The sequence below is a fragment of the Camelus bactrianus genome, chromosome 11 (genome assembly GCF_048773025.1).
Source record: "Camelus bactrianus isolate YW-2024 breed Bactrian camel chromosome 11, ASM4877302v1, whole genome shotgun sequence".
NCBI lineage: Eukaryota > Metazoa > Chordata > Mammalia > Artiodactyla > Camelidae > Camelus > Camelus bactrianus.
Window position 1 is genome coordinate 41,020,853 of NC_133549.1, and position 24,247 is coordinate 41,045,099.

Below are 24,247 nucleotides of genomic sequence, written 5' to 3' on the forward strand. Positions count from 1 at the left end.
TCTTCAACTCTAACTTGACTAAGTAGATGGAGCCCACTCCTCAAATAATATTCCCCTAGTCCCTAAACCCACCAGTCCCCCCATCCCAGAATTTCCCTGGATCATCACCCACCCTTTTCCTTCCCTCCTGTCTCTGAGGAAGAAGAGTTTCTTCTCCTTACCAAGGATGCAACCTCTTCTGCATCCTCCCAGAATTTTCTCCATTGAGCATCTTCTACATCTTGTCCATCTCAGCTCTCCCTCTTTCCTCTTTCTCCTGGATAAACCTTATGAATGAGAAATCATCCTCATCACCTCTGGTTCTTTGTCATTCACTCTTCCTGTGATACTCCCACCACCTTGTAGTCACTTGCAGTTGACTGTGACCTGGGAATAACCAAACCCACTGGCCATTGACTCTGTCCTCCTCACTGATGACACTACATGATTTAATACCAGTTCCCTCCCTAAAACCTCCATCATCTCTAGGTCACTCACTCCTTTTGTGTTCCTCCTAACTTTCCAACTATCCCTTTGTAGTCTCCTCTGGTTTCTTTCCCTTCTCCAACTTCCTAAATACAGGAATCTCCCAGGGGTTACTTTCCAGTCTTATCTTACTCTGTCCCCTGCCCTGTCTCTGGCAAGCTCACCATTCCCCTGGCTTCCACTACCCATCACTTTGGAAGAATCCCTAACTGACAGCTTCTGAACGTCCAAATTCCTGCTGAGCATCTCTGAGCGGATGTCCCAGAGCACCTCAAACTCTTTATAACCACAACTATTATCCCCATTCCCAATAAGCCCTGCCTTCAGACTTCCACCATTTTTCCCAACAATCAAGCTGAACACCTAGGTATCACTTGGACTCCACACTCCTCCTTTCTTACCTCCCAAATGCATTCACTAATCAGGTCTGAAAGAGCCTACATTAGCCCTGTCTCTTGCTCACTGCCTTCTGTGTTCTGTCTTTTCTGCCCCTGTTTCTGGACTTGCTTACCTAGACTATGGCAGTATCCACATCCAAGACCATCTTGCCTTTCATCCTGACCCTCTCACACTAATTCTGGCAGAGCAACAGTCCACAGCCCCTAAAGCAGGGGCAACCACAGACTTTATTATCCAAACCAGGATGCTCGTGAGAGTCAAAGGGGGCTTTGTAAAACAGTAATAATAATAATAATAATAATAATAATAATAATAATAATAATAATAATAATAATAATAATAATAAACAACAACAACAACAACAACAACAACAACAATAACAACAACAACAACAATAACAACAAAGTTTAAGAATAAAAAAATTATTACAGTGGGACAATAGGCATAAATTGGAACTGCCCCGGGTATATGGTCATCCTACCTAAAGCACCCATCCTGCTCAAAGACATTTCATAACTCCCATTGAATTAAGTTCAGATTCATGCTAGCCTTCAAGTCCTACCTTTCCAGCCTTTATCTCATGCACCCCACTCTCCTAATAAGAACTACTCATTGGCCTTTGAAGATGACTCATGCTGTCCCAGTCTCGTGCCTGCATTCATGTTCTTCCTTTCTTCAGGAAATCCTTGTCTTCAACTCTGCCACCCGAATCTTATTCTTATTTCAAGACCAAAACCACAAATACCCTCCATGAAGTCTCCCCCATTTTTTCTTGCACCTCTCTTGTAGCACTTTGCATATTCTCCTTAGTGTATTATTTCTACACTTGGCTCTATCAAAAATGCTGATCAGTGGCTGCACACGGCCCCACTCCTGGCCAGCTCTTTGGCTGGGCAGCTGCTTACAATGTGGCCTGGCATTAAAAGATGAGCCGGGCCAATCCGATTTCCTCTGCTGGGAATTTGAACTATGAAATACGGAGAGACTAGAGCAGTTAGTGGAGGTGATGTAGAGAGAGACTCAGAGAGGCCGGCTGGTCAAATGCAAGTCACAGTTATGAGAAATTATGAGGAAACGCAGGAAGCTCTCGATGTTACATGGGGGTCAGAAGCAGTTAAGAGCCGGGCCCTGGAGGCTGACCTGAGTGAGAATCCTGACTCCTCCACTTCCTGGCTTGAGCCTGGGGCAGGATACTTAACCTCCTTGAGCCTCAGTGTTCTCACTTGTAAAATGGGGATAATGAGATTTACTAACTCACAGTGTTTTTAAGAAGATTAACGGAGACAAGCATGGAAACCAATCTGTCTGGGGTTTAGTAAGTGCTCAGAACTTGTTAGCAATGATTCTTTCTCCTCCTATAATAATAATAATATTAAATATTATGATCTGTTAATTAATAATTTCATTAATATTCATAAGAAGAGAGACACAGAGAGAAAAGAGAGACCCTGTGGGGTGCCTTCCACTTTACCATGAGAGAGAAGTTAGTGCTCAAAGCTGCCCTGGTCCATGTGCTTCCATATAAAGACCCTTCTTCTTGTGATTACTCAAAGCAACCTCTGTTTCTTGTAAACAGAAGGACCGCTGCACAGACTCCTGTCTCCCTCTTGGGTCTGAACTTGAGCTCCTCACAGTCCATCAAAATGCTCTGCTGACCTCAGTCTCCTGCCCTGAAGACAGTTGATGCTCAATGCTTGGTGAGAAAAGGAATATGATTCCAGGTCATCTCTAAGGAACCTGCAGAAAGGCCATTTTTAGGAGATTCAGAAATGCCTGGGGTACATAGTAAATGCCTGGAGACTCATCCCCCTGGTTCTTGGCCTCATCCTTCAAACTAGGAAAGAAGGCAGGCCAGGACCAGGATCACTCTGGAGCACTGATGCTGCGGGGTCTCCTCCTGGAGTTCTGGCCTTGCTCACCTGCTGCTAGGCCTCGCCTCTTCCTTTCCTTACTCCCTCTGGCCCCAGGATGAGGGGCTGCAGGGTCACAGAAGGGGCAACTGAGGGAAGAGAGCTGCTGGGTCAGGTTGCCAGCCTGCTGAAACGGGCTAAGGCATCACCTACCAGGCTTGGCTCCTCCCCTGTCTGGCCTCATCTGCTCCACTCCCCTGCCTGTACCCAATCCTGGCCACACATGTCTTTTCAGACCCTTACCTTCACCGGGCTCTCTCTTACTATGTCTTTGTACATGCTATTCCTTCCCCCTCAGATGCCCATCCCTGCCTTCACTTCTAATGAAAACTCCCATTGGTCTTTTAACACTCAGCCCACAGCCAGCCTCCTGCTGGAATCCATGGATATCCTAGGTAGGGTTCAATGCTCCTGTTCTGTGTTTCCATGGTCCTTGTGGAGATTTTTAGGAGCCCAATCTCAGCACTCTAATTACCCATGTACCAGTCTGTCTTTCCCTGAGGAGGTCTCAAGGACAGGCATTCTGCCCTGTCCATCACTGTGCCCTCAGTGCTTAGCAAAGGACTTGGCACATAGTAGGCTTTCGCTAAGTGTATGTTGACTGACTATATGAATGTCTGAATAGATAATTAACAGTTTCTCCCTATTCTGGGATCCCTAGATCCCCCAGTTTTCTCTTCCTCGGCTGTCTCGGGCATTTCTTGAACCCTTCTGTAGTCCCATGATTATTTCTCCCAAAGGCAGCACTACCCATCCTGAGTCTCAAGTGACATCTGGTGTCCACAGTGCAGGACACTGCAGGGTTATGGATCTGGAGTGTTTTGAGGCTAAGGTACTAAGCAGGGACCACGGGAGAATGAGGACAAAGTGGGTAGGGTTGGGGGCTTGAATGTCTTCATTGGCCATTTGGGTCCCGATGGGTGGGTCCAGCTTCTCTTTCCCAGACAGGCCTCTGACTGGGCTGCTGGGCATGGCTACCACTTGCCTGCCCTCCTACCTCCCCGGGCCCAGGGCTGAGCGGCTGGCGGAGGCAGTGCTGGGCCAGCCCGAGCAGACAGCCTTGCGCGATTGCTGGCTCCAGGCCTCCCAGCCCAGCTTGTAGCTCCCCCCAGAGTGGCGGGATTGATTGGCTGCAGCCGGAATGGGCACCAGTCTCCCTGGCTTGGACAGAAACGGGGCCATCTGTTACACCTCTAGTTAAAAGTACATAAAGTTGAGCATTTGTGCGCCGACAATACCACCCCTGACACCCTCCACGCGGCACAGCGCTCTGGCTCCTTGGCAGGCTTGAGCTCCGCGACAGGCCGGCACAGCAACGCCTACACGCTGGCTGGCACCACCGCTCCACCCCCCAGCGGCCTAGCCCAGCTGGGTCCAGCCTAGAAGCCTAGATTCCACCTGTACCAGAGGGTGGAGGGAAGGACAGGGTATGATGGGCGGGTGTATGGTGGTGGGCAACTCCTGCCCCAGTTCAGGGTGTCTGGGTTGCAGACGATGCTAGACTTTAGGTTCTGACTTGGGAGGACCCAGGACAGCTGCTCATGCCTGTCCTAGGGGGCAGGCTTCAGGTGGGCCCAGGCTGGCCCTGGGCTCATGCCAGTCTTGGGTCTGGGCCAAGCCAATCAGAAGAGCCCATCTTGTCACCCAGTAAGTGCATGCCCCTTGAGTTTGCAGCTCCCATGGTGCCATCTTACACCAACTATGCACAAGGCTGGGCTCTGGACTTTGACCTTGGGCTTGGAGTTCTAGGCGCTGGCTTCTGGGCTATAGGATGTGAACCCTGATTTCTAAACCCCAATTTCTGGTCTCCAGCTTTGGGCCTGGACATTCAAGTTATTCCACAACTATCTATTCCCACTTATAGTCCTCTGGTGCTCTAGTCAGACCAGCCTACTGTCTCTCAAAACTGTTGTGAGCAATTCTGCTTCTGCCCCTTTGCTCTTGCTCTTGCTGCCCTCTCTCACTCTAACCTGGAATTTCTATTTCTCCCCTCCAGCCTCTTAGTTCTTCCCATCTTTCGAGGCCAAGCTCTACTTCCAGGTCTGCTAGGCAGACTTCCCTGGTTACATGGCTCCTCTCCCTGCTCTGATCTCCCAGGGGTTCCCGCATCCCCAGAATGGTTTCTTCTGAGGCTTGTCCTGTATGAGACTGGAGGTCCTCTGCACAGGTGGAAACTGGGCAGGACTTTGTCTTGCCCACAGGCTAGAATAGGGCCGGATGCATGACGTGGGAGGAGGCTCTTTAAGTGCTGGCCTGAACTCAGCTCAGCTGTTGAGAAAGGACAATGACTGCAGAGGTGGTGCTGGCTCTTCCAGGGGCTACCCTCCCAGCTCTGCTGGTCACAGCCTAGAAAGCAGATGGCTAGGTAGACAGACAGCTTTTGATTACTCATGTGTTTGTTTAGTACACATTTGTTAAACACGTGTTATGTCCTTAGTCCTGTGTTGAGCGTGGAAGAGAAGGAATAGTAAAAAAAAAAAAAAAAAAAAAGAAAGAAAAGAGAGAGAGAGAAATAAGACACAGTCCCTGCCCTCAAAGAGCTTACCCATGAGTAAAGCCCCCCCCCACAATACAAGTTCAAATAATAACTATAATGCAAGGAACCAACCAAAATCAACAGGAGTGTCCTTTGTCTTATGCAACAATAGACTCTCAGAGCTGGAAAGGACCCAGAAGGTCAGAGACTTTAATATCCATCCTCAGCCAAAAGACATTTATATACATTACATGAGATAATGTGGGTAAAGCTCTTTCTTGGCACAAACTTAAGTGATAGTAAAATGATGAAGATAATAGCAATAAGACTGATTATTAGCCTTGTCAGTTGGTTCTAGGCACACTCCACCTGCTGGGAAAGCTCACTCCCACACAAGGCAGCTCATTCCATTGTATACACGCCTACCTCTCAGAAAGCCATTCCCAAGGATACAGTGAAATCATCCTCTCTGCCCTCACTTGGCAATAGTTGTAATTCCACCCCTGGGACCACACAGCAGGCTGGGACTAGGGTAAGGCAAGTGAGATGCCCAAGCACAACATTTCAGGGGTTGTGCCCAGCACTAAGAACAAGTACCTCCTTAAAGTTTAAGCCCTAGGCACCTTATTTGCCTCACCCTACTCCCAGTCCTGCCACACAGTGGATCTGCCCCCTCTGCCAGCCAGCCCCAGGTGAGAGCTGTCAGATTTCTCAAGTACCCTTAGCCTCCGAAGCAGTTCCCACCAGCAGCCTACAGGATGTGGGGTCACCTGGGACAGCCCCCAAGGTTGGAGTGACAGGGAAAGAGGAGGACTGAGAATCATGGCCAGGTGTTAGTTGTAACCAAGGGGACTTACCTGCCCACTCCAGTCCTTTCCTGCCCAACACCTCCTTCTGGCCTGGCCTGTTGCCCCCAACTCTTCCCCACAGCACTGGAACAGGGGCCTAAGTAAGGCTGGTGTGCCCAAATCTGGCCCCAAAAAGAACACAGACAAGTGGGCTCTAAAGAATATTGAGCAGTGGGCCTGGTTATGGAAAGTCATGTTACTGTTTCTCCTTCTTACGGGCGTCCCCAGGTGATGTGTATGTGTGTGTGTAGAAAGTAGAATGTAAAGCTAAAAGGCCATGGGAAGCCCTGGAGGATTGGGATTGGGAGATGTTGAGGGGAAAGGTAGAGGGTAGAAGGGCAAGAGAAGGAGGAGAGTGGAGTCTGAAGACAGGATGATCTGCTGTGCTGCTTCCCAGCTGGGTCACCTCAAACAAGCCACTTGAACTGAGTCTCAATCTGCTAGCTGTAAATTGGGCTACAAAGACTGCCTACCTATAGGGAGGACCATGTCCCCTACTGTGACAGGGCAAGATCCTTACTAGGTTTAGTCACCTTTGTAAAACCAGTGGGTGGAGGGGTTGGGGGTGGGGGAGTAGGGGGAGTGACGCCCAGGCATGCGGAAACCTTCCGGGCTCCACTCAAACTGGAGTTACACTCTGCCCCCCAGACTGGGCTGGGATCCAGTTTGGGGGTCTATGTTTCCTAGTTCCACTTTTGTGGCCTCCTTGTTCCTCTCTGGTCCTCATCGACCCCCGTCCCGACAAATCTTCATTTTTTCTTTCCGGTTTATAAAGCCATGTTCACCTCCACGACTTCTTCAGCCTCCCAAGAAAGAACCCTGAGACGCAAGCAGCTACAGAATTACTCTTCTCTGTTTTCATAGGCACAGACCAAAGCCCACAGCGGGTTAGAAATGCAGTGGGGAGCTTGAACTCGGCTCTTCCAAGTCCCTCCCCACGTCTGGGACCCAAGGGGCCACTGAGAGACCGCTCAGATGGGTGCTGAGGCTGGGAGGGGCACCTTGTGCTCCGCGTGGGCGCGGGGCGCTCGCAGGTCCAGGCCTGCGCTTCCCCCGGGCCGCCAGCAGCAGGCGCTGTGGCAGAGGCGCCCTCCATACCCGAGCATTAACTTTAAGAATAGCTCAAACTAATCCCTGGCTGTGTGGAAACAGCGTTTTATTAAATGCTTCACACAGATTTGGTATAATAAAGATGAATATATTATATCCTTTGCCTCCCCCAGAGTGAGACAATAATAAGAGAGGGAAAAAAACAATAAAATGAAACATAAATACAATGTAATAGGACTTGTGTCGAGGGACGCGTGGCCTGTCGGGGCTGCCACGGGGCGACCTTGCGGCAGGAGCTCGGGACGGGATCGCAGGATTCCAGCCCTTTCCTGCCCAGCCAGGGGTCCCCAGGCCTCGGCTTCCAGCCTACCCCTACTCCGCTCCCCTAGCCGGTCCTCCCTCTGCCGCTAGAGGACCCTACCTTAGAGAGGCGCCCCTGGAGAGGGAGAAAGGGTTGGGGGATCGTCTGGCCATACCTCTGCCTTGGGCAGGGCCGTGTGCCTTCCCCCCCGCGCTCGTCTCCTGCCTCAGTACAAGACTTCCAGGGACGTGGGCCCCACAGGACAGACCGAGTGGATGGATAAACTCGAAAGAAGGAAAAATCGAGGAGCGATGACTTCTACCTCGCCACAACCACCTCCCCGGGCTCGGGTAAAAGTTGCCCTCACTTTCCCTCCCCGCAACAAGCCGGAAGTCCCTCACTGGGTCTCATTTCCATCCTTCTCTGGGAGCTGCCAAAATCGTTCACCTGAAAATAAGAATTTCAAAGCCTCCCCAGCACGAAAAAAGGAACGCCCGGCGATTCAGCCCAACCCCTCCCCGCTCAGGTCGCGGCCCGCCCCGCGAGGGCTCGATTCGCCAGCGCAAGCAAGATCGCGTGGCTTAAACTCACGAGCGCCGCGGAACCGGATCTAGGTTCGAATCCCACCTGTGGCGTTGACCAGCTGGACGCGATCTTAACCTCAATTTCCACTTCGGTAAAACCGAGATGTGGTGAGGATTGGAGAAGTTTCTAACTCCTGGCATTCCCATCAGCTGTGAAAAAGAAAAACAAAAAGCAGCTACCAGCTGCTCTCGAAATATTCGTTAAAATAATTGGTCATTTCAGACCTAGTATTCTCCCAAACCGTACTTCCTTCTTAGGCCCCAAAGCAGGCAACCCCTTTCCCCAAACGAATCAAAAGGCGTAGTCTCCCATCACTCTCCCTAAATCTCTTGAACTTTGCCCCGTCAAAGCTCAGAGAAGGGACTTACCCAATATCTCATAGACGTCGGCAGTGGAGTTGTCTGAGGTCAAGGTGCATCAGCCCATCTCACCTGCTTCTGCAAAGACACTCGAGGCTCCCTGCTGTGGAAACCGTTCGAAATTTGGCCTCGGGCCCAGCGTTCCGGCTGAGGCCTCTAGACTGGTAGAGTAAGTCCAGGCCTCCGAAGGCCGACCGCAAAGCACCAAATGAGGAAAAACAAATGTGTAGAGGCGGAGGGAAAAGGAAGAGGAGGAGGCAGCAGCAGAAGACGAAGATTCTGATGGGGATAGGGGTGGAGGCTGGAGCAGGGGAAGGGAGACGCGAGCTGCCTTCCGAGGGGCTTCTCGTGTGGCTGCCTGCAACATCGATGGAGACCAGGCTGGGGGCCTTGTCTGTGTCGGCTCCGGCAGGGAGGGTCTTGGCCTGTGGTTCACCAAGTAGGAGTAGAAAGGCTGCTAAAGAGAGGGCGGGGTCGAGCTAATGGAATTGAAGGGGCCTGGGAAAGAGCTGGAGGGATTAAGCACCGGTGGATGTTTAATGGGATGAGCGTGATCCCTCAAGATCAGAAACCCAGGGACATGTGAGAGATGGAAAAGCCAAACGAAGCTGGTTCCGCTCAAACGAAAAAAGGCTATGGGAGCTAGTACTTAGCCTCTCTTTCTCAGGCCCAACAGTCTGGGACTTCCTTTCGTCCCCTGGCGACCATAGGGAGCCTGGCCGACACCAGTGGCTGGTGCAGCGGGAGCTGGATCCGTGGGTCCGTGAGAGATGGGGTGAGAGGGGGCAGGCAGAGGCAGAACACTGGGGATCCACAGTCGGTGAAAAATCCTGTGGTTTCCCTGGAGCTTCACTCTGATGGCAAGGAAAATCCCAGCTGAAGAAGCATCCCCTGGGCACCTGGGCTCTGAGCACAGCAGCCTGCCTTTTCCACTTTGCTTAGAGCCAGGCTGCCAGGCTTTCTCTGTGTGGTTGGGCACTACCTTCTGTCGCAGGTCGGGATCCCTTGTACCCTATTCTGGCCCTGGTCCCGCAGCCTGTCTTCTCTTGCCCGGGGCTTTGAGAGCAGCTTAACTGGGACAGCACTCCCCAGTAGGTGGCCCTTTGACCAGTGGGGCACGATAGAATCAGAGACCAGAGAGTGTCCTGGGACTTGACCCTGGGCAGAATCTGGGATGCGACTGGCCACGGAGTCTTCTCTCTGGCTCCCCTCCTCAAGCCATGAGTGATCCCCTCTTCTCAGCCAGAGCGAGGGGCGGCCTGGGTGGCAGCAGCACTAATGCAATGAGCTGCTGCTGAATTATTCACATGAAGTTTATTAGGAGAAGCCTGACTCAGGCCTTTCCCATACCCATCTAGCCATGCTGGCCGGCTCCTAGGTCTCCTCACCTCTCCCCGCTGGCCTAGCCTGGGCTCCGCTGCTTAGCCTTACAGCCTGGTGCCCTCCCACAGGAATGAGTAACCTGACCATCATTAGCGGTCTTGATCAGACCCAGGAATTCGTTTAGTAAGAGAGAGGGTCAGTTCTCAGAGCTTCTGTGGATGGCAAGGAGAATGGAACCACCCTTGTAGACTCAGGAGCAGCAAGGGTTGGGGTGCAGCCTCTCCTCAACCCCCACCCCTACAGCCCCAAACAGCCATCCCAGGAACCTACCAGCCCCTGCCGCAGGCTACAGACCTGATGGGGGTGTTCAAGGGACCAAGGATTTCACCCCTACCTCAGCAGCTCACTGCTCAGGCCAGGGAGGGAGGAAGTATGGGGGCACTCTGGATATCCCCTCACCCCGCTGAGCTGGCACTTCTGGCTGTTCCCTTTGCCTGGAGAGTGATCCTCACTTCTGCACCTACCCAAGTGCTCCTGGATTTTCAAGATTCAATTCAAATGTGACCTCCACTAGAACAGAACCAGACTCCCCCCAACAATCCTTTACCCTTTTTATAGCCCCCAGGCTACTGGGGTGGGAATGTGTTTCCTGCCACTCTTGCTTGCCCATTTCTCTCTGTCTGTTCTTCCTCTCTGCTTCTGGGCTCAAAATATGATAGGAGCTCAATCCTGTATTTAAAAAGAGAGTGAACAAACTCCATTCCTGAGTCAGGCCATACCACAGCTGGATCCAGAACCCAGGACCACCCCTCCCTCCATGGCCAAAAAGCATTAACGAATGAGGTCTCTGTGGCCTTCGATGTATGTTGGAGGTTGAGCAGCAGGGGTGCCTCACACATCTGCATGCAGCTGGCAAAACAATGCACCTACTCTTTCCTAACACCCCTCATTCTCTCTCTGGGGCACAGGCAGAGGTCCCTGCCCCTGCGTCTCTTTTGTCTCTTATTATTGATTCAGCGAATGCCCAAAGAGCCCTTGGTATATGCCAGGTTGGCATAGGGCATGGAGAGGAGATTCAGGTCCCTTTCTCCCCAAGTTCACAGTCAGGTGAAGAGAGAGGCAGAAGGGCAGATGACAAGCCAGCAGTTCCTGGCAATCCGACAGTGACTCCAAGGGGGTTGTACTAAGGAACACAGAGGACTGAACAGGGCAGAGAAGGCTCCCCAAGATGAGTTGAGGACTAAAAACAGCAAGAGTTGTCAGGAAGGGAAGCAATAAAGACTCTTATTGTCCCAGGTTGAGGGAAGCAAAGACTTGGAACCAGAAAGCAGGCTGCTCTGGAGGCTGCAGTGGATGATCACCTGGGCCTCGATCATCTCTACCCATCTCTACCGAGTGTCTATATCACTCGGTGGTCTATGTCCCCCACACTTCCAAAGGGCAGTCAATTCCCCTACATAGGGCTGAAGGGCCAAGAAGAGGTTGGCCCATGTAGTGAGACCATCCTGTCACTAGACTCTGAAGGATTTCAGCTCACAAAGAAGCTGAGCAGGGAGGGAGAGAAGAAGAGAGGGGGTGCTCTCAAAAAAAGTGCCCTGACCATAGACCCTGCCCACTTCTCTTTGCCAGAAGAGGTCCTGAGAGCTGGGTCTGGCCAGAGACAGCAGGGCAGGTCCAGAAACAGGCTTGGAGCCTGGTCTGAATTTTGGAGCAGCTGGCTCCCTGCTCCTCAGGCCTGCAGAGGCAACTTCTCTCCCCTTCTCCCTCCCCTCCCCCTCCCCTTATTGGTCTGCTCTAGCCTTAACCTTTTCTGGATCTCCAACCCCTTTTGAGAATCCAATGTGTTATTTAATAATGCCCCTGGAAAAATGTGCACACTTAGGCTCACATACCTAATTTTATGCATAATTTCTGGGATCTGCAGAGCCCCAAAAGCCCATTTAAAGAGACTTTGGGCCTCCATTAAGAGGCTGATGGTTCCAGGATTGACTTGAGTCACAAAAAGACAGTCTTCAAATCCCAATTACTCCCAAACAGGCTGTGTGACTTAGGATGTATTACTTAACTTCTCTGGGCCTCATTTTCCTCATATGTAAAATCAGGGTAATAGCAGTAGCTACCTCACAGGGTTATGAGAAACAAATGAAATCAATAAAACTCTTAGCCTGAAGCCAAACACTTGATATGGGCTTATGGTGTTTATTGTCATGGTTATTGTTGTTGTTGTTGCTGCAGAAGGTGGCCCAGGGCAGAATATAAAAACCAAGTGGGCAGTCCTGGTTCAGCCAGGGTGGCAGGAGGCCATCCATCGGAGTCTACTTCTATTAGCAGAAGAAGCACTCTCTGAATTCCACAAGGAGTGTCAGAGTAGCAAGTCCCTCGGGGACAAAAATGATCCCGATTGGTGGTCAGGTTAACTCATTTCAAGCAGTGTCAGAACCTTTTTTTTTTTTTTTTTTTTTGAGGGATGTTCTGGCCTGAAGGCCCATGCTGATGCTTACACAAATAATCTGGAAAAGAATGGGGCAACCCAAACAATCCAGATTAAAGCCGATGGAGCCTTTGGCATTTTACTTGAATTATTTTCCTGTGCTAAGGAATGACTCATTTTGTTTGGGTCTATAGGGCCCCTTTAACCTGGCAATTCATGCAATGTTTTTCCCTCCTCTTTGTCTGGAATATTCACTAAACTAGTGGGTAAATAGATTTTTGTTAGAATAATTCCTTCATCTTCCACTGGAGCCAGAATAAGGCTGGACCTTGGTGGCACAGGCAGCAAGCAGAAATTCAGGAGTTAGGATACAGTATAGACCAGGCTCTGAAGACAGGCATTCCCTCTGTGGAGCAGACTCCAGGGGCCAGCTGCTTCCAGCTCCAGGGGAGAAGACACTGGCCTGGGGACTGTATCCCAGGAAGGAGGTTGAGCAGAAGGTGAGATCTGAATAGCAATGCCAGAGTTCCTTCCCACCAACCTCACCCCCATCGCCTCTGAGTTATTCCCCTTCCCAAATCTCACAATCTCCAAAACTCCTCTGAGATGGGACTGCCGTGAGCCCAAGCCTTCCCCCTCCATGATACACAATTGTTTATACTCTATTTGCTCAACAAAAAATCATTCAGCCCATGCTGGAGGGTGCAAGGGGCTTGCCTGGCCCATGAAGGTCTGAAGTGGGTGGAATCCCCACATCAGGGACCCTACCTTTAAGGATCTCCCATTCTGGTGGGAGAAGGAGTGAGCCTGAGGGCAAACCCCACAGCTCCTAGCTCCACAGGAGGAGCTAGTGGATTTGGGCTCCCTGGAGTTCAGGAGATCCCAGCTGCCCACTCACTGGGGTCTGGAGTTAGTAGAAACCACAGAGTTGGGAAAAATTGGTGGGTTAGTTGGGCTGGTTTTTGAAGATGATCTGGATGAGGTGATGGAGACAGAGGGCCCTAAACAACAAAACGGGCAGGGGGAATCACGTGCCCCCTCAACACCTAGCTATGCCAGCCAGAGCTGTTTGACCAAGAGTTTAACCACCCAGGCCAAAAAACAACAACAAACAACAACAACAACAACAACAACAACAACAACAACAACAACAACAAAACCCCAAAAACAAAAAAACAAAAAACAAAGCCTGGGATTGGGTGGCAGGTACCTGACAGGAAGGGAAGAAGAGATTCAGCAATGGTGAGTAGAAGGGCTAATGCAGCAGATGACTGTGGAATGTCCTGTCCACTTTGACATAACGTGGCCAAAGACTAAAGGTCCATGGAAACAGGGCTCCAGTAGAGGAATTCCATGCTCCCACACCTCTGCTCCCCAATTCATATTCCTTACCTTCCTAGCAGCCTCACAATAACCCTGAACTCTCCTGGTCCTGAAGGACTGGGAGATGGGCAACAGCAGGATTGTCCTTAAGATCCTGTCTTGCATGCCAATATCAGGTATGGAGACAGGAACAGCCAGGAAGAATGGGGGAGATGCAGTATTGGAGGTGGCTCTTCTGAGGATAGAAACCCAAGAGTCCCCTTCCCCTGACCTGGAGGGGCCCCCTCTGCTAGCATAGGAGATATGGCTGGCCTGAGGCTCTGGGTTGAGGCTTTTGAGATTATGGTAGAAAAGGGCTGTGGGCTAGAGGCTGAGGCGAGATTCTGAGAGCAGGAAGTGAGAGGAGAGAGCAGACCCCTCTTGGTCCCAGAGCTTCCCAGCCAGTAGTATCCAGCTCCCTGGAGCCCTCTCCCTCAGGTCCCTCTCCACCATCTCTGGACTTTGACTTTAGGCCAGCCTCACTTTAGGGCTCCCAGAGCAGCACTGATGTATCAGAGACAGGCCTACCTTGAGGATAGTTCTGGAGCTCTCAGGGAACTGAGAATGTCATTCTCACCATTCTTGCTTCTAAAGCACTTGTACTGCCCCTCAGAATGCAGGACAGAGATGGGGAAAGAGGGTAAGTAGCTTTTCCCAACACTCGCAAGCAGCGCTGGGGCAGGCAGTGGGGTCCCAAACAAGAATCCTTTCTCCCTACACTGTCCCTTTTCTCTGGAAAGCTGCAAGCCTTGTTCCAAACAAATAACTAAATGAGATAAAGAGATCTGTGATGCTCAGAGGCCCCTATGCTGGAGGCATCCAGGGAGACAACCTGTCCCATGTCCCATAGCCTAGCTTGGTTTGCTCCCTCTCTGGAGAAGGTATAGTGGGGGCAAGAAGCCCAAGAGGTCCTATTCTTCCCATCCCAAACTCTGGGCTGGGTCACAGCCTCCACACTGGCCTCTTAGGGCCTTTCTCTGGACCAAACAGGGCTGCCAGCCCACACTGTCTGCCTAGGAGTTTACAAACAAAGCCAGAGAGGGGTTGGGGCTGTGAGTGGGGAGGAGAAGAGCTCTTCCTCCCTTGGCCCCAAACCTCCTTTCTACAGGGGCAGAAACGGAAAATTAGGGTGGTAGGGCAAACAACCCCATACAAACCAGAGGAAGGACTCAAGAGAAAAAAATTGGGGTGCACAGCCCCCTTGGGCACCTCAGGGGAATGAAAGTCAAACTAGGGGGCAGGGGTTCAAACATGACTAAATACCCACAGGTTCACATACGTTTACACAAATATACACGTGGAGAACCCCTCACAAATATGCACAAAAACATAAAACACATTCAAATACCGATGCACACAAATGCTCTTCTGATATACACAGAGTTCGGCCGTAAGGTTCCCAATGCTCAGTCTGACTCGAACCCCGGCTCCCCGCGGGTTCCTGAGAGCGCAGTCCCAGCCGAGGCCCGGCCCCCTCCGGGCCCCCGCCCCGCATCCGGAACAGCTGGAGTCGGCCTGGCGGTGCACTCAAGCCTGGCGCTGGGCTGGGCGGGGCCGGCAGCGGGGCCCCGGCCCGGGGCCGGGCAGAGAGTAGCGGGGAGGCCCCGAGCCTGCCCCGTTAGCCCCGGCACCCGGCCCGGCTATCTGGTCAGAGGCCGGTCATCAGACGAGCGGTGGCCCGGGCCGGCCCTGAGAGCCGCGGCCGGAGGAGAGTGAGCAAGATTGCCGGAGGAGGTAAGGGTGTCGCTTGGGCTCACACCCGGGGAGAGGTGCCTAGAGCCACCACCAACTCTCCACTTCTCAGTTGGGGAAGGCTGTGTCCTCTGACTGGCCTCCTCCAACCCCTGAGATCCCCTACCCCTGTGTCCCGTGTTGCCTCACCTAGGGCTGCAGAGCCAGCTCGGACCTCCCGCCGGCCAGCCTGAGGGCTGCAGATTCTCTCCCCAGGCGTGTGGCCCAAGGCCGCGGGTGAGGTGCAAGTGGGTCTAGGGATAGGGGTCCTGGGTCCTTGATCTCAGCTCAGCAAAGTCCGCTCTGGGCGGCCACGGGGCCCACCCAGGCTCCTCGTCTTACCTGGCCCGCTCAGCGGCTGCATACCTCTCTGGCTGGACTCTTGCCACCCTTCTTGGGCGCCAAATCCCGGGTTGGAGAGCCTGAGACCTCCGGGCCAGCGCTGCCGTCACAGCCAGGCCGGCGGGAGGCGGGTGCGCCCGGAGCGCGGCTCACAGTTTGGGGTGGGGGCGGCGGCTTTTCAGTCGCCGGAGGTTCGGGTGCAATAAAGGCGCCTCTAATGTAATTTACAAACAGCTCGGGCCGAGCGCGGCGCAGCGCCCGGACTGACAGGCGCATTAGGCAGGCTAATTCCAGCCGGCTCCTCCTACCCTAGGCCCGCTAATTAATGAGCTTCCCAACTTAGAGCCGCCTGCATTGGACAGACAGAGAGTGAAAGAGAGGACAAGGGAGAGGGAGAGAAGGAGAGAGACGGGGGGAGCAGAGAAGAGAGAAGAGAGAGGGAGGGAGGGAGGGAGGGAGAGAACAAGAGGAGAGAGAACAGAGAGAAAGAAGAGAGGAGAAAGACAGGGAGAAAGAAAGAGAAGTGCCGCTGCAGATAATTGATTACTCCTCGATCAAGGCTAACTTGTTAGCAATAGTCAATTGCCCCATCTCTCCGCCTCCCCTAGCAGTACGGGATCGGCGCCCTCGCCTCGACTCTTCCAACTGCCGCCGCCAGGACCCGGGGCCAGGAGCTGCCGCGGAGCCACCTGACACCTTTAAATAGCACCGGGGCTGGCGAAACTGGAGCCCCGCGCGGCGCACCCAAGCTCGGGCTCCGGATTGCTGGAAGCCCCGGCGGCGGCGGCGGCGCCCGCGTCAGCGCCCTCCTCCTGGGGCCCCGTGAGGTTCTGCTTGCCTCTGCCACTGCGCTAATCCGCCCCGAGCCTGGCCTGCGCCCTGCCCGGCGCGGCCTCCTTCCCGCCCAGCGCCGGCCCGCGCCGCCCGGCGCCCTAGCTGCCCGCGGGCTGGGTCCCTGCGGCCCGAGCCTCCCGGGCCAGGCCCCCAAACGAGGCCGAGATGACTTCCAAGGAGGACAGCAAGGCGGCGCCGGGGGAGGAGAGGCGGCGCAGCCCGCTGGACCACCTGCCGCCGCCCGCCAACTCCAACAAGCCGCTGACGCCGTTCAGCATTGAGGACATCCTCAACAAGCCGTCTGTGCGGAGAAGTTACTCGCTGTGCGGGGCGGCGCACCTGCTGGCGGCCGCGGACAAGCACGCGCCGGGCGGCTTGCCCCTGGCGGGCCGCGCTCTGCTCTCGCAGACCTCGCCACTGTGCGCGCTGGAGGAGCTCGCCAGCAAGACTTTTAAGGGGCTGGAGGTCAGCGTCCTGCAGGCAGCCGAAGGTAGGCGCCGCCACTGGTTTCCCCTACACCGAGCACCCCGCGCGCGGCTCCATGTGTCCCACTCGCAGTGCCCTGTGCCTCTGCCCACCTCCTCCCGCGCCGGCCGTCAGGGTCCTCCAGCCCAAGCCTCTGCCGCTAGGAGTGGAGATGCGTGTGACAGGACCCAAACACTATTTCCTAGGGACCTCTAGATAGGCCAGAGTCGAGTGACCAGGGAGGAGAGGCGGGAACCCAAGATCTCTCCGCAGTCTGCCTGCTCTGTCTGACTCCCTTCCGTTCTCAGTGGCCTGGGCACTCTAAGCCCTTCTCCTGGGGTGGCGAGTGGAGAGCCTTTGCTGGGACCTATTGGATAAGGGTAGAGTCGGGTTGATTGAGAAGAGGTCGAGAGCCAACATTCACACCCGGTCAGGGCGTCCCTGTCTGGCTCTCTTGTGTTCTAGCGACCTCGGGTCTTTCAAACCAACTCTCAGGTGACAGGGCAGAGACCAAAACCATTTTTCCTAGAGACTTGTGGTAGATGAGAGATGGGTAAAGGGGCTTGTCATAGCTGAGGCTTACCCTCGTCCCCGAGGCCAAATCTAATCCGAGAAGGGAACAGCGGCAGATCGCAGGCCAGATGGGTCTAGGTGGCCTAAGGGCCGGGATGGGGTCTCCTCTCCCTTGGCGCAAGCCTATACTTTGGTTTCCTCGCAGGCCGCGACGGGATGACCATCTTTGGGCAGCGGCAGACCCCCAAGAAGCGGCGAAAGTCGCGCACGGCCTTCACCAACCACCAAATCTATGAGTTGGAGAAGCGCTTCCTCTACCAGAAGTACCTGTCCCCTGCCGATCGCGACCAAATTGCTCAGCAGCTGGGCCTCACCAATGCTCAGGTCATCACCTGGTTCCAGAATCGGCGTGCCAAGCTCAAGCGGGACCTGGAGGAGATGAAGGCCGATGTGGAGTCCGCCAAGAAACTGGGCCCCAGCGGGCAGATGGATATCGTGGCGCTGGCCGAACTTGAGCAGAACTCGGAGGCCGCGGGCGGCGGTGGCGGTGGCTGCGGCAGGGCCAAGTCGAGGCCTGGCTCTCCGGTGCTCCCCGCAGGCGCCCCGCAGGCCCCGGGCGCCGGGCCTCTGCAGCTCTCGCCGGCCTCCCCACTCACGGACCAGCCGGCCAGCAGCCAGGACTGCTCGGAGGACGAGGAAGACGAAGAGATCGACGTGGACGATTGAGCTGCGCAAGGGATCTTCTGCCGCCCCGGGCTCTTAGGGCCATATGCCCTCCGCCTCCCGGACCGGACCGCTGAGGGGAGCTGGGACCTCCTCTACAACTCCCGCCTTCTCCCCTGTCCCTGGCCGGGACTCGGCTCCCGGCAGCCGCCTCTTCCCTCTCGAAGCAATAAACCCGGGCTGGCCGGCGGAGCCGGCCGCCGCGCGCGGCGTCCGCTACCCCGGGAGCCCTCGCCGTGCAATTATGTATGGCTTCCGTATAAATATTTAAACCTATATACCGGGTTCTTCCGACCGCAGCCTGACTTTTTTTTTCTTTTATTTTTTAAAACCTCGGAGATTTCCATGTTTTCAGAGCTCTCAGGCTGCGGGTTTTGCTGAGGGTGAGGCAGAATCGAGGGTGACGAACACTTAACCCTGCGGTCTGGAGGAGGGGGCGCCCGATTGTTCTGATTTTTCTCTGCATGTGGCGAATGCACCGGCCCTCTCCCTCCTCGCCTTCCTAGGCCTATTGCAGTTGACTTCTTTTATTTCCTTCTGCCTTTTCCCCTCCGGCCGTGGGAAGGGGCTGATGGGGGCATCCGGGTCCTGACTTGCAAGTTTCAAATTGATGTTTTCTTCCCCCTACCCCTCCCACCACAAGAGAAGTCTGTTTTCGATGCCATTTCTGCCTCCTAACGCCCAGTAAAACTATTTTAAAGATTCCTCCCCACCCTCTCTTGGTTTCCTTGGACTGACTACTGGGGTCCAGGTCTTAGGGACAAAGCAAATCCATACAATCAACCAACCAACCAACGAAAATGGAACCCAAAGCCCTAGAATTATTTTTTACTCTTTTTAGAATTTTTTTGCATGTGACAGAGATTGAGAGGAGGCCGACCTAAGTCCTCACCCCACCTCCTCCGCAGCTCTGGGTCTGTTTTGCAGTCTCCAATGCCGTACTCCTAGCTCAACATGGCCAGACAAGGGTGGCCGGATGAGGGTGGATCCCGCGTGCTACTTCCCTGCTCCTGCCCTGCCCTTTCTTCCCCGACTGTACCCAAGGCCTCTTTCTCCGATAAATAAAGTCTTTGCCATTTTACTAGAACTGGTGGTGACAATGTCTGAATGAGTGGACCCTCTCCAGTGAAGCCATGGCAGTCTCGGTGTCTCACTACTGCTGGTGGCCTGGCCATGGAGATTTGGAGGAGTTTCAGGGAAGGTGTGAGAATGAGGGGTGAGAGGGCAGTAATGAGAGTGGAGGCACTTCTTGCCCACAAACTCGAGCTGGCTACTGAACGTTTGTAGGAGTGAGAAGCAGGCTTCGCCAGGTCCGGGTAAAAAGTGAGGCGTGCAATGCTGGGAGAAAATGCGTGCCTACATTGTGGGTGCCATGGGTGCAAAATTAATTTGTGTGGGGCAAAGGCTGTGTGAGGAGGGCTTGTCCTAGGGTTTGTGCCTCCCAGCCAGGACCCAAGGGAATTCTTCCTGTGCTCCTGGGACACCGGCTAAGCCTCGGGTGGTATAGCTCATTTGGACGGTGGGGTGGAGCCTGAGAGCTCCCAAGTTTCGGTTCGCCAGAGGTCCTCACCCTTGGGGAAGGGAGGAAAATGAGGTCGAAGGCACCGAGGGCAAGCGGAATCACTCATAGGGGCACAGGGAGATGTGAACCCGAAGCGTCCGACCGTTGGGGTGAATTTCTGGTAACGTTCACAATTCTGGGTCTGGAACTCGGCTCAGGGCACAGATATCAATCTCCCAAGGACTCCCGGGGTACCCCGTGCCCCGAGGGCGGCTAGGGCAGGAACACAGGCAGCTTTCACTTTTCCGAATGGAGCGGGTTTCTCTCTAGGCTTTTGTTGTCTCTGGGCTGGCGAGTGGCCGCTGTCACTAGAGGAGGGTCCCGCCTCCGGGCCGCTCGACTCTCTTTCTCAGCAAAATTGATGTGAGAAATACGCATCTGGTCTCGGGCAGGCGGTGGGGCCCCGGGGCCTGAATCGGGAACGTTCGAGTCCACGAAGAAACTAAGAGAAATAGAAAAAGGAAAACAGAAAAACACCCCAAAAGCAGAGCGAGAAAGTGGAGAACCACAGAGACGGGGGGAGGGGGAGAAAAAGAGGAAAAACTACAGAAAGAGACAGAAACAGACAGAGACAGACGGATACAGAGGAAGGAAAGCGGAATGGGAAGAAGGAAGAGAAGAGAGGAGAGAACGAAAGAAGGAACGAGGCGGCCGGGCAGCCGGGCCGGCGTGCGGCCGGCCGTTCCTTCCGGGCGACATAAATCGCCCTCTCTCAGGATGGATGGGTCTGTAATTCGGAGCGCGGACCATGAAGGCCGGGACGAATGGACCCGGGCGGCCGCTGACAGGCGACAATAGCTGGGCCCAGCCCCCCGCGGCTCCGGGTGCGGGCGCGGCCATGGCCCTCCGCAGCCCAGAGCGCGCCGGCGCTGGCGACCATATGGTTTTTGAATTTTCTTCACAATTTGTAGACAATTTGATGGATTAGGTCCCCGCGCGCGCCTCCCCGGCACAAAGGCGGCGCAGGGACCGCGGCGCGGCGGTCACTCGGGCATCTGCGCCCGCCGTGCGCACCCCGCCCCCGCCCGGCCCCCGCCCCGCGCCCGGAGCCCCGGGCCGCCCGCCCAACACGCCCATGAATCCCAATGAAGCGGCCCTGGCACCTCAGAACACTTCCCGCTTCGCAGCCCCAGGCCGGGCCCTGCTGGGTCCCTTCGGGCTGGGGGCGGCTGCCTCGGGGCTGAGCCCACCCGAGCTGCGGCGCCCGCGGGGCGCGCAGCTAAGCAGGCGCAACGGGGCTGAGGAGAAACGGGGCCATTTATCCGCCCGTCTAGTTAAAGCGGGTTATTTGTTTGCTTCTCTGGCCTCCCCCTCCCTTCCCCTCCCCCTTCCCTCCTCCCCTTCCTTCCCCTTCTGCCTTTTATTCTTTTGTCTCTAAATGGATTTAATGAGCCTGAAAAACATGACAATTGAATATAACCAAGAAATAAAAAATAACGAGGGAGGAAAGAAGGAGGAAAAGAAAGAAGGAAAGAAGGAAGGGGAAGGATTAATAAAATAAAAGTCCATTCAATTCAGCAAATGTTTGTTGTGCGTCTTTTCTGCGCCAGGCCACGCTGGGGGCTGGGGACATGGAAACGAATCAGAGCCAGTTCCTGCCTTCAAGAAGCTCCCAGTCTAGTGGACGAGACCCGCCGCACCCCTGCGCAGATAGGAGTCTTGGGCCGAGGGGTAGGGAAGTGCCTTTTGCAGAGCTCGGGAAATGATTTCGGGCTCGGTGTAGCGGGGGCTTCACGGAGGAGGTGGCATTGGACCCAGGCCTTGAAAGACAAGGAGGAATTCGTTGTTTCTATAGGCCAGAGAGAAGGGCGGGCGGAAGGAAGGACCGGACTGTCACCGGAGGGAAGGGGAGAGAGGCGTTCATGGAGTCCCGTGAGGCCCGAAGAGAGCGCCCTGGGCTCTGGGTCCCAACACAGTTTGGGAAGCAGATTCGAGCCGCCCCACTGTCTTCTCGGCTGTGCTGTATGCGATGCCTCCGCCGGGCTGCTGGTGGGCTTCCGAAGCCCCGCCGACCACGCGTGTTGCCGTGGCGGCCCGATTCAGTCCGACCGAGCAGTGCGGTGCGGAGCTTGTTTCCTGACCCCACCGAGCAGGGAGGAGGTGGCGACCGAGGGCAAGGACTGAGGGGCTTGACTGGAGGAGGGAGCAAGGAGCTGGGATCCAGGGAGGCCTGGGATCTAGCCCACCCTATCCCAGGCAATCGTGGCTCTGATGAAAGCGACTACCTGCGCGCCGGCCCGGGAGCTGGGAGGGCCTTGGCTGCTCTTCGGACACTAAGGCGGGGACCTGCGATGTAGAGGGCCTCGTATCCAAGTGCCGGCACTGGTCTCTTAGCGGGCGCCGGCCGGGTCTGCCTCCGGTGCGGCTCTAGGTGGTGTGTGCACCAGTTGTGTGCGCTCCGTGGGAGCGTGGTGTGTGCATTACGTGTGTTATTCTCCTAATGTGAGTGTACATACAAGTGTGGCGTGGATCGCGTGAGGGGCTGTGGGCCCTGAGCCTATTTTCGGGGCGAGGTTCGTTAAGGTTTGGGATCCTCTGCGCCACCTGCCCTGTGGCCGTGGCCGTGGCCGTGGCCGTGGCCGTAGTTTCTTTAACGCCTGGGGCCGTAACAGGCCTGCGCCCTCAGGACTCTGGCCTCTCTGCAGACCCACTTTCGGTTCCCGGCTGTAAAGGGGAAGCGGCCCGGCTTTGTCTCTTCCTTCCCTGTTGGGCCGGGGGCCTCGATCCGGCTTGACAAGCCCCGGGACCCGGACGGGTTGGGCTCTCCTGGCCTGGGACCCCGCGGCGCGCGGGCCGGCTGGGCCCCACCGCGCGATCTGGCTGGCTCGGCTTTCCCCGCTCCGCCTTCCCCGGCCTGGGGGCCTGGCGGGCGGCGCCGGGTGAGGCCAGGAGGCGCAGTTCCTTATTTTACGAGGTGTCGGGCCAGTGTCAGACGCAGCTCCGATAAGTAATACTCCAGTCTGAGGGACCAGAACGTGGTAATTAATCCCAAAGACTTAAGTGTATTTTAGTTCAGGAGAAAAAAAATCACTAATTCAATCGTCCGGAAAATTGAAGTTTGATGCATGAGTCCCCCCTGAAAGGGACGGGCTGGGGCCGCGCGCCTCCCCTCCGCCCCTGCCAGTCGCCGCGGGGAACCCCTCCTCCCCACCCTTCTGAGCCTCCAGGTCCAGGAAAATCCACTCACCCCGCCCTGCATGTCTCCAGCTGCGGGAATCCAGGGGCACCTTGACTTTGCTCCCTTCCCCAACAACCAACCCCTCTTGCTTGGGGCCCAGAAAGCAGTTTGTGCTGAGAATACAGCTATTCCCCCCAACACCCACACCTGGAAGGGGCATAAGAAAGTGCAGGAGGTGTAGGGGAAATAACTAGATAAGGGGCCCAGAGTGGACAGGGTCAGGGGCTGCAAGACATGTGGGAGAGGGGATCTGGAACCTGAACAAACTGGGGTCATGAGGGTCAGCATGTTGGAAGCTGGGGTGGAGAGTACTGTGGCTGACTGTGGATGGCGTGAGTGGGGGTTAGAGCTGTGGGTGTGCTGGGTGGTGGTGATTGGGCCGTAGAACCGTGGATGATTGGTTTGTGTGGGATAGGGGTGCTTCCCTAGACTGTGCATGTGTACGAATGACGTCTTGGGCAGAGGTTAGCAGGCCTGGGGGAGGTGGGACCCTGACCCCAAGTGGGTCCACAGGCTGTGTCGCCCATAGGAGAGCCTCCTGGGATTGGAGCAAAGGAATATGGGGGTCCTGGGCCTGGTGGCTGTGCATGGGGGGGGGGCAATACTCAGGATGGGAAAGAATTCCCAACCTGAGTTTCCCTGGGGCCCTACCTCTGCACTCCCAGATCCAGGGCTGCCATCAGCAACTCACCTTGTCTCCTCCTAACAGCTGCCAGTCTTGGGACAGACCCGGGGCAGAGGGTGTGTGTGTGTGTGTGGCCATGTTCTCCAGCATCAACAGGGTGTTTTACTGAGTGTGTCAGAGAGTGTGTGCAACTGAGAGACTGAGCATGTGCAGCTGATTGATGGAAATGGAGCAGGTGCAGCTGGGGGTGATTGGGGGTGTGCTGTTATGTGCGTGTAACGGATTGTTGCAAACTAGTGTGTGCGATTAGGTGTGACCAACTTTGTGCAATGGACAGAAAAGAAGTAAAGCTGTCGCTGGGGTGGGTGTGACCACGAGTGAGTGATGCCCCCGGGGTGTGTGATGTGTGCAGGGAGTGGAAGTGAACAGATAACTGGGAGAACGAACATTGACGTGGAACTGAAGCTACAGACAACCAGGATCTTAGCTCCAAACAGCCTGACCAAACTGGCTACTCAAATTTACACTTTTGGGAAGGGGGGGAAGGGAGCACATGATCTCAAGGGAGGGGGGCTTATGAGAGGAGTGAGCAGAATGTGGGATGAAGAACCTCAGCCTGAGTATGAGTCTACTCTGAAGGCCACTGAAGCAGTGAATAGACACTACACAGTCATGGACTCTGCTTCTTTGGGGTGGGGGCTTGTCCTCTGCCCTACCATGGGGTAATGGACAGAATGCTCAAGGGATCCTGGGGCGCCTGCCCCCT

The 24,247-nt window shown here is 54.9% G+C and overlaps 1 protein-coding gene across 2 annotated transcripts; it reads left to right on the forward strand.

Moving 5' to 3' along the window:
• The first annotated feature begins 15,047 nt into the window (after nt 1-15,047).
• Nucleotides 15,048-19,204, forward strand: LBX1 (ladybird homeobox 1). Of its 2 annotated transcripts, none has more exons than XM_074373741.1 (3): nt 15,048-15,243; nt 16,191-16,906; nt 17,600-19,204. In XM_074373741.1, exons 2-3 carry the CDS (start codon nt 16,582-16,584, stop codon nt 18,118-18,120), a joined length of 846 nt encoding a protein of 281 aa, XP_074229842.1. In that variant the 5' UTR covers nt 15,048-15,243; nt 16,191-16,581; the 3' UTR covers nt 18,121-19,204. The 2 variants fall into 2 exon arrangements, with proteins under 2 accessions (XP_074229842.1, XP_010969324.3); XM_010971022.3 differs by having other exon boundaries at nt 16,194-16,906.
• Nucleotides 19,205-24,247: the final 5,043 nt, after the last annotated feature.